Here is a 10,855-nt window from a genome sequence, read left to right on the forward strand (position 1 = left end):
TACGGACAGTAAGTCACCGCTTAATCGATTTCTCTTTTCATCCTGATCATTTATGTATACATTTGTCTATATCTATCTCGATTCGTTTTGCCTGTTACAAACAACCGTTATGTGAACAAAGTTATAATACCCTTGTGCACAAGTGCGCTCGGGTATAAAAATTATATAAAACCGATGCGGTAAAAAAAATCCAATCCAGGGCCCGCTGCGCTAATCGGTGGAGCATTCGAGTCTTCAAATGATGAGTTCTCCTTATCCTTTCTTAGTTTAAAATTCAATTAAAAATGTATTAAATTTTTTTCAGAATAGTTCATCAATGAGAATAGCGGCGATGAAGCGGAATGTATAGCTGCATCGATGTCGTTTTTCCAATTTGCCAATAACCGCATGGAATTAAAAGCACGCAACAAGATGTAATAATTAACTTTTTATACCCGAGCGCACTTGTGCACAAGGGTATTATAACTTTGTTCACATAACGGTTGTTTGTAACGCTTATCATGTAGCGGTAGCTTTCGGAAAGGTGGAAAACATATATTTAATACTTGCGCCGGGTATTTAATGTTCGGCTCCGCCCGAACTTAGACTTTCTTACTTGTTTATGCTTAATTTTTGTGTGTTATCGTGAATTTGTATGCTGAAATGTCTATTCCCTATTTATATTTTCGCGACTGTAGATGAGTCCGCCGAAAATTCGCATTTCTTTTAGTTTCTAGACGTTAAGCAATCTATGGATGAGTTTTTAATGAAATATCTTTAAATAAAGGGTTATAAAAATGTTTATAAAAACCTTTCTTTTGAAAATTTTTAGCAAGTTTATATTTATACGCTTATAAACAACTTGTTTTGAACCTTTATTATAAGTTAATACTTTTAAGCTTATAAAAAGCTTTCTTTAGAACATTTATTACAAGTTTATATTTCAACGCTTATAACCAATGTTCCTTTTCGATTATATTACGCTTACTTTCAAGTGTTTTATAAGCAACGTTTTGTAAGCTTAATGTTTATAATTGAAAACTTAAAAATAACTTTCTTTAAGTTTATATTGCTTGTTGGGAAACGACATCAATTTTAATGTTGTATATTTTTTTTAATTTTCTAGAAAAACAAAACAATTGAGGGATTCACAACGGTGTCGTAAGTGTCGTATTGTTGTATGTCTTAAGCTTTAAAAGCTGAAATGAACGTTGGGAGACCTCGAAACGACAACCAACTATTTTTTAACACTGCAAAAATTCATGATATTGCTTTGATGGTATTTTGCGAACCCCCTTAATATATTTTTTATGCATTTAAAGATTACGACATACAACAATACGACACTTACGACACCGTTGTGAATACCCCAAATGTAAAATTAGGCCATAAATAACAAATAATTCCGATTTCGTTTCTACAGAAAAATGCAGCCTTCTCTTTGCCCTCTACGCACAAACACTAAGAAGAGGGCGATGAAAAGGCAGCATTTTTTGTAGAAACGAAAACGCCTTAACTTAAGGACAAGCACACCTAAAGTTAAACATTCTAAGGGCCGGTTACTCAAAGTCTGGTTAACACTAACCTCTAGTTAAACATCGTTATCGACGTTACCGACTCCCTGTTATATGAATGGAGTCGAATACGTCGATAACAATGTTTAACCGGAGATAAGTGTTAACCAGACATTGAGTAACCGGCCCTAAAAATAGAATATTTATTAACAAAAAACCAACAACAACCGCATGATCAAGTCTAAATAGCAGCAGAATAGATGCCCTTGATTGTTTTTGGGTTTACATATAAAAGAGTGAAAAAGCAACAATAGTTTACGTAGCGAACTTAGTTCAGTGGGTAGACCATTGGCTTTGTAACCCGCGGTTGAAGAAGTCTGATGAGCAGACGTGGTGATCTCCGAAATATCAGCCAACATTCTCTAAGAAATTTATAGTATTTCTTCAAAAAAAATCTGAAAAAATATAGTACACTTCAAATATATATAGTATTTTTTTAAGAAAAAGTAAAAATGCTTTTTAAGTGTACATCTGTTTTCTTTCTTATGCATTTCCTCTATAAAAATATATTTCTTCGAAAATATCGTATGATGCGCTATCAATATTTAAATTAATATAAATCAAAAGCTCAGTTTTTATTAGTGACATATTCGCTCTATTTGTCTCATCTCACCATTTAAAAATCCTCTTTCTGTGAATGCCGAAGTTGCAGGAATAGAGAGCATAAGCGAAATAATTTTAAGTAAATTTAGTAAATCTTTCCAAGTATTTTTAAAAATGTTGCCATTTTTGATCTGTGGACCCTTTGTTTTAAACTATATTTATTTTAGTATTGATATTTCAGTATAAATGCCATCCATTTTAAAATATTTCTTTCTTACAAATGACTGAAATATATTTATATTTATAATTGAAGAAATATAGTATTTTTGCATACTATATTTTTTCCAACAGTATATAGTACGCAGACCCAAAAAATAGTACAATACTATATATTACAGTACGGTTGGCAACCCTAGCTGCAACTTCTACCAAAATGCAAATTTTTCCGCAAAAACTTTCATTAATAACGGCCTCAAACGCAATCAAACTGTTGAATGTAATTGTTATCAGGCCATAAATAACAAAAACAAAAAGAAAAAAGTAAACTCTCATATTTTCATAAAACGAAGCTTCAATAATAATATTTCTAAATTACTTAAAACATACTAAAATTTAAATAAAAATCACACCAAATTATAAATTTCTATATATGATGCATGTACAGTGCCACACTAAATTATTGGCTCGGGAAATTTTTCGCAATGAATGCAACATTTTTTACTTAAAATTTTCCGCCCAATTTTGTAAAAATATTGTTCCTACTACAACGAAAAACATAAAAAAATCTCTTCGCGCAAAACTCAGGAAAATGCAACAAATTTGCATACAAGTTGGCACTTCAGTATAACAAAGTGCCAGTTTGAAGTCGATTAGTATATAGAATATGAACGTAAATATTTAAACATCGTTATCGACGTCTTCGACTCCATGCAAACAATAGGGAGTCGGTAATGTCGATAACAATGTTTAATCGGAGATTAATATTAACCAGACATAACCGGCCCTTATGGCCGGTTACTCAATGTCCGGTTAACACTAATCTGCGGTTAAACACCGTTATCGACGTCTTCGACTCCATGCATACAACAGGGAGTCGGTAACGTCGATAACAATGTTTAACTGGAGATTAGTGTTAACCAGACATTGAGTAACCGGCCCTTAGAGTTCTAAATTTTTTACAACGAGATGTCTAAGGCCATTTTCACTATCTCTGGTTAACACTAATCCCCAGTTAAACATCGTTACCGACGGTACTGACTCCATTCATTTAACATTGGGTCGGTAACAATATTTAACTGGGGATTAGTGTTAACCAGAGATGGTGAAAACGTCCCTAAATGTTTTTCTTGCCAAAAAACCGGGACAATTTGCGTTCCGCCGAAAACGGGACGGTTGGCAACCGTGATTGATATCCATATTGTAATACTAAGGTCTTCGACTCCACTATATAACAGGGAGTCGGTAACGTCGATAACGATGTTTACAAAAAATAATTAGCGTAACATATGTCCCCATTGGTCTTTTTGAAAGTACTTACTTCTTTCTTCTTTCTTTGGTTTTAATTCTCGCCTTTTCCATTAGTTCTGTAATTGTGCATCTTCAGAGTCGCATTTGTTTGTAATTTTCCCTTACTCTACATTAAAAATCCTTTAAAGATTTAGGGCCGGTTACTCAATGTCTGGTTAACGCAAATCTCCGGTTAAACATAGTTATCGACGTTACCGACCCTGTTGTATGCATGGAGTCGTAGACGTCGATAAAGATGTTTAACCGCAGATTAGTGTTAACCAGACATTGAGTAACCGGCCCTTAATTTAATTTTGAAAATTTTTTCCCCCAAATCGCCCTATCACAAAATTTCTAGATATTGTGAAAGTCATAATTATGGATCGCAATACTAACAATCTTTTAAATACGGACGCGGTAAATATTGAATGTATTGCACACACTCAAGTTCCACCACTATTTTGAAATTTATCAATATGGATCGCATTCCAAATATGTATAACAATATATATTCAACGTGTGACAGGTGCCTTATTTGATACAATTTTTCCGGAGCGAGAGCTGACCGTGATGTGTATAAATAATATTGCGGAATTTTTAGGTTTTTGTTTAGGGGCTCAACCAAACCAACTTCAAACGTTAGTATCCATGCGTGGTAGTCAAACCCCAAGATTTAGCTCCACCTCACAATTCTACCCTTTTCAGCCCTCTTTAGACCAAAGAGGTAAATTCGGTACACTTGGCTCAATTTAGGTAAAGTATATTTCTCCAAAATATTTTCGCGTCAATATTTTATATAATGAGCATTAAAGAAGACTGAGGGCCCTTTTCACCATCTCTGGTTAACACTAATCCCCAGTTAAACATTGTTACCGACGTTACCGACCCAATGTTAAATGAATGGAGTCAGTACCGTCGGTAACGATGTTTAACTGGGGATTAGTGATAACCAGAGATGGTGAAAATGGCCCTGAATGCCATCTATCAATCACCTACAAACGATTCTGCATCATTTAGGGCCGGTTTCTCAATGTCTGGTTAAAGCCCTGTAAGCAGCTCTCAAGAAAACGGTCAAGAAAAAATTGCCATTATTTCGCGTGTGTGTCCAAGGAATTTTGACATTTTTGATACCTCACAGCCTGTTGCCTCACTCTTTCCTCAAGAAATAATGGAACGGGCATATATTTCTGTTGCAAACCTGGGTTGCCTTGTGCTCTTTTTTCACAAAAAAACTTTAGAAAACCGTAGTAGAAAGCGTAGTAAATTTCTTAAGAACTGCGTACTGCCTTAATGAAATTTGACTCAAGAAAATTTCTTTCTTGCTTTTCTTTCTTCTTTAGCTTTTCTTGAGTGCTGCTTACTGGCCTTAAGGCCATTATTTCGTGTGTATGTCCAAGGTACTTTGACATCTGATAATTCACCAGCCTGTTGACTCACTCTTTCCTCAAGAAATAGTGGAACAGACATATATTTCTGTTGCAAGCATGGGTTGCCTGTGCCCTTTTTTGAGAAAAAACTTTTAAAAACCGTAGTAGAAAGCGTAGCAAATTTCTTAAGAAGTGCGTATTGCCATTTCTTCTACGTAATTTTATATGGAGTTTTGGCTTTTCTTGAGAGCTGCAGACTCGCCTTTAAACAGGGAAATTCTGGTAACTATCTTAAAAGCTCTTTCCTGTCTTTCGAAATGCTAATTGAAAGATCTGCTAACGAGGAGGTCTTAGCGTTATGCTGCTCGCCTTTTAAGTTTTTTTAATTAAATTAAATTAAAAAAAAAAACATATATATTTCTCTTTTTAAAACAATCAAAAGAAATTTAAATGAAAATGATAAAAAAATTAAAATAAACCAAAAATTAATAAATAAATTATTTTAAAAATTAAATGAAATTCAAATGGAACTTTTTTCTTATTAATTAAAAAGAAAAAAAATTATTTAAAAAAGAAACGAAAAAAAGTTCCGCTTCTCGAGAATCGGAACTCGTGACCTTTTGAACCTAATGCTCTGCTCACTCAGCCATTGCGACTGTTGGAGCGAAGCGAGCTAACTTACGGTTTACACCAGACAATATTGTCAAGGCAATTATGTCAAAATGATGTGTTTGTTGTAAACACGGCGAATTCACATTGCAACGAACACATCATTTTGACATAATTGTCTTGACAATATTGTCCGGTGTAAACCCTAAGGTTATGATATACAAGTTCTTTCTTTCAAAATAGTTTTTCGCCACGAGTGGTGAATAAGAGAGACTTTTGGTGCTAGAATAACAAAAGTCTTTCGAACTATCTTGCCATCTGTCTTTCATTTGTCTTACGAAAGGCTATTACTGTCTTTAGCCAGAATTACCCTGTAACAGTAACTAAATGTTAAACATCGTTATCGACGTGATCGAGGCCCTTTCTCGGTATTTGAACATTCAATCGCTTCCGTAGAAATATTGAACTTTTTTATTTCAAGATCTATCAAATGTTAATTATTATCTATCCGGTTACTTAATGCCTGGTTAATAGCCCAGTTATGCATACTTGCACTGCTATACCATTTTTACGTAAAAATCGAAACCCAACAGAATTCTACATGCTAAGTGCTCTGCGTTGGGTAACCGCTTACACGCAAAGCCCATTTAACAGATTCTTATGTGACAACTTTCATGCAACGCTGAGTATGCATAACTGGGCTATAACACTAACTACATGCTAAACATAGTTGTGTCGACTCCCGGTTATATGTTATGGAGTCGATCACGTCTATAAAGATGTTTAACCTTTAGTTAGTGTTAACCAAAGATTGAGTAGCCGGCCCTATGTAATACTTTTAAGTTAAAGTTAACTTCTCGGTTATGCTATTCAGAACGTTGCCGAACATTTTTAAATAGACAAATTTTAAATTTTATTAACACAAAATGAAACGTGAACTTTTACAACATTTTTGTTACCAGTCCAGAATAGACCTGGTACTCTTCAGTTCTGGCCGTACTCAAGCCGCTGTGTATCAAAAATTTCTTTCAGCCAGTCTTTGTTTTAAATTTATGTGTACATATATACATACGTACATATTTATCCATGTTATAAATTATGAGAAGTTCGATTTATTAAATATTTGAATTTTTTTCTTTGTACGCCTCCCAATAGACTCAAATTCAAAGAAATCATGTCAGGGCTGTGAATTGCCATCGGATGATATACCAGATTCCACCTCAAACTCGCGAGGACATAATAACAACACCCCAAGTGCGACTAACAACAATACGAACGGAGGAAGTTGTAAGTATTCGAATATGAAAAAAACAATGTGGAGTTACAATTATAAAAATTTTTGACAGTGACTCCTAGCTCGACCCTGGAATCGGGTATTTCGTCAAATCTCTTAGGTAGTTCAACTGTCTCTGCCTCTAACTTGATCAGTGCCGATTCAAGTGTGGCTTCCAGTGTTAGTTATGAAGAGGACCCGGACGAAAGCCCAATTAAAGTAAAGAAAAAAGATGATGGTCAAGTAGGTGTTACACGTTTAATTTGTTTAATAACTTATTCGTATCTGTGCTCTTTACTTAGATTGTCAAAAAGGAGGCAGTTTCCACATCCACCAAAGCATCACCCTTCTCTTATGATTCACCGACAGCGATCAGTAACGCAAATGCCGGAAACAACAGCACTGTTGGTAACGCAGTAGTCATGTCGACTGGTGGCGCTGGATTCCGTCGGAACTCGGAAAACGCGCCGCATAACAGTCAAACGACGCCGAGTTCGAATAGTGGTGCTAGTAGCGAAGGCGCACCGCGGAGGAAACGATTTCAAAATGCCAACCATGCAAATGCGTCAAATGTCAACGAGTCCAGCGGTCGAGCTGGTATGGCAGCGTATTTTCATGGAGGGTATTATCCGAAGCACAACATACAGCCAGATCAGCGGGCCCACCTTCACCATCAACAACAGCAACATCCACTGCCGCAATCTCAGTCGCATGCGTCGCCACATAGCTACTACGGTAAATACGACATTGAATTTGCCGCAACTGGGTCTCCACAGCATGGGTCACCTTTGTCATTGCCTATGCCACCACAACAAAAGCTGCAGCAAAGGCATCCGAACCCACTTCAACATCAACAGCACCAGCCGAATGGTGAATATGAAAGTCCCAAACCTGATTTCATTAGCAAACTTTCGCCGGATATACACAGTGCTAAGCTTCACCACGAGTTCCACACAGCCAAGTCAACGCCTAATAACGCATTTCACCCTTTACAATCTCACCAGCAGCCGCACCCAACACAACATCCACAACCTTTCTATACACACGGTGGCGAACCCACGCCGCCTGGTGTCGCTGGACAGTACATTAATTATAATCACCATGCGGTAGATAACGGTAGCGGCTACACCCTGCATCCACACCACCACAGCGGCGAATTCGAGGCAACTGCTTTGAACGCAAACAGCAGCTACTACGAACCCAAGACACACACTGCTGGTTATTATGACCACTTGAGCTTCCAACAACAGCATCCGCAACAAATTCACCCCGATTTTCACCAACATCAACAAGCTCACGAAACTCAACAACTCCAAAATCAACAACATCCGCAAATAGGTCGCATAGATGCTGAATACCTGGTGGATGGTGCAGCGCATATGAAGATTGGAGTAACAACAGCGTCAGGAACTGCAGCGCCAGATGTGTATATACCACCAAATGCCAGCGCTCTAGGCGTACAGATGGAAAACTGCGATGGCAGCTATGGGAATTTCGGCAACTATTACGATAATGGCCAACCGCATTTGCAGTCACAACCGACTATGCCACCGCAACACCCCCCAGTACACCACCACCCGCACTCGCACCCACATCACCAGCCACCAGGCCAACATATGAACACTGGCAGCAACAACTTTGCATTAAGTAGTGGTTCCCCAGGGAATGTTCCAACTTATCCGATGGCGGCTAATGGTGGACCTGTTGTTGCAACTGGTGGGAGTCTCACCGGAATGGAGAATTCGAACAGCTCATCCGACTTTAACTTCCTCAGTAATCTGGCAAACGATTTTGCGCCAGAATACTATCAGTTAAGTTAGTTCATGTAAAGCGGCCGAGAAGCAATTCTATAGCGGACCACGCTGCGCTTACCTACGTTTCCACTATCGCTCATTTGCTAGAAGACTGACACAACTCAAAAAAAGAGATATTTGAGCTAATTGTACGTTTTATGTAGTGTAGTTTCTGTCAGTACTTTGAGTGAGATTGAAAACTTTTAAGGCGGCTTGTGAAAAATAGCGTGATTTGCATTCTGGCAGACTTTTAGTAAATAAGCGATGTGTTTTTTCGCATTTACTCAACGTATATACATACATTTACAATTGATTACTGACGCACAGGTCCGCTAAGAGAATCCGGGCCCGGTACTAAACATGCGCCGGGCCCAAAATGTATTATATCCATGTTTAGAAAATATTAGTTACATTATTTTATATCGCGAAATCGGTAAATCTTAAAACAACGACAAATATTTTTACGAAATACTTGATAAAGACGAAACAATAACAACTAAAAAGTTTAAATTAAAGTGTATGCCATTACGGGACTTGATTTGGAAGAATAGGTACGAATCGCGATAAAATTTAAGCTTTATATTTGTATCTGAATTTCAATGTTCAAATTGTTGATGTTTCGCGGTTTATGCGGCAATTGTTCAAATACCATTTTCGTCTTATTTTTACGGTATATTCTTTTAAATGAATAAAAATTCTTGGGATTTAAATAAACTAGGACTGAGCATTTTTTGTTAAAGTAAAACGATGTTAACTTAAACTTAATTTTAAAAATTTCATTAGACCCGCGGTTATCCGATCAAATTTGTATCTCGGTTTAGAAGGTAGAAACTCCGATTCAATACAGCGACTGCTTCATAGATCACAGTGAACAACCGGCCCTTAGACTTTAAACAAGATAAGTTTAGCTGCTTGAAGGTGGTAGTTTTGGAGAAAAGTTTGTGTTTTCACTTCCAGGAGATAGATACCCTAACTCATTACCTTCGTAATGATACATACCTCTTTTTTGTAATTACATGAAGAAATATGTAATGAACTTAAAGCAATTTTGTTGACCCAACATCACTTTTTTGTCGATATTTGCTACGACCATGATTTAAAAAAATTATATGTAAATCAGTTTTATATAGTATGAAATTCGCTGTGTGCAAAGTTTGAACCTAATCGTGTTTAAACGCAGAATCTTGTTACGTTTAATCCAACCCTAAGTAATCGGAACCACGCTCATTTCCCAAAAACTTTATAAGCATATAATTCTTTGCTATAACGCCACTTCAAATATCAATTTTGGGAATTTTAGCTTTTTTTAGTTAGTCAAATATCTCAGGTTTCGCATTTTGGAAAATTACTGCTATATGAGAGGTTAGGGATGAAACGATACCATACAGGTATCGATACTTTTACTTGGAAGTAGTATCTTAAGAAAGTATCGACACATCCGAAAAATATCGGATCCAAAGTATCAATACGTACTCGTATCGGTACTTTTAGCTATGAAGGTATTCCGTATAAACTGGATTCAATTAAATTGTTTTAAGTAATAAATTAATCATCCTCGGCGAATTCTAAAATCCGAATAATGTAGGAACTGAAAATAAATACAACAACATAACACAGCAAAACTATATGCTTAATGATGAATGGTATTTAAAAGCTTAAACAGACGGCAGCGTTGAGCCGGACTAACTCGGACTTAATCCGGATCAACTGCAGTTAATTCCCGAGTTGATCCGGATCAACGCTGCCGTCTCTTTATGCTTTAACAGAGATAATACCTTGAAAAAGTTTAGAAGAAGTTAATCTCGTTTAACCTTAGAACCGTGAGTTGAGCACTCAGTGTCCATATTCATGTTTAATGTTGAATTTCGGGGGTTTGGGAAGTCCGATTTGATTTTTATCATAGGCAGATATGTTGTACCTTGGGTTGTAAGTTGACAAAATATCTGTTATTGTAAAAAAGTAACGGATTTTTTATGGTGAGTTCATAGGAAGCTTAAATTTCTAAATAATTCTTGTTTTTTTTTTTTTTTGTCATCCACGTTTTGTATCCTATTATTTTCTCTATTACTTCTAGTGTCCGATAATGTTTTAATCGCGAAGAATAATAGAGTTATGGTCTGATTATGGCAACTTAACGTAACTAACGGCTCTTTCTATTAGAATTATGTTAAATAGGTGGTGCTCATAATTGAACAGCCGAAACTTAACGTA

The 10,855-nt window shown here is 36.4% G+C and overlaps 1 protein-coding gene across 1 annotated transcript in view; it reads left to right on the plus strand.

The window, feature by feature from the left end:
* The window catches only part of pb (homeobox proposcipedia), a 100,144-nt gene extending 89,493 nt beyond the window's left edge, over positions 1-10,651 (plus strand). The window contains exons 6-8 of the mRNA XM_017615977.1: positions 6,734-6,865; positions 6,925-7,094; positions 7,154-10,651. Coding sequence (XP_017471466.1) covers positions 6,734-6,865; positions 6,925-7,094; positions 7,154-8,671 — 1,820 coding nt within the window. The 3' untranslated portion in view covers positions 8,672-10,651. The remainder of the gene's footprint in view (positions 1-6,733; positions 6,866-6,924; positions 7,095-7,153) is intronic.
* The last annotated feature ends 204 nt before the right edge of the window (positions 10,652-10,855 follow it).

The sequence above is a fragment of the Rhagoletis zephyria genome, unplaced genomic scaffold, assembly GCF_001687245.7.
Source record: "Rhagoletis zephyria isolate East Lansing unplaced genomic scaffold, Rhagoletis_zephyria_1.1 Rzeph_scaffold_01112, whole genome shotgun sequence".
Classification (NCBI taxonomy): Eukaryota; Metazoa; Arthropoda; class Insecta; order Diptera; family Tephritidae; genus Rhagoletis; species Rhagoletis zephyria.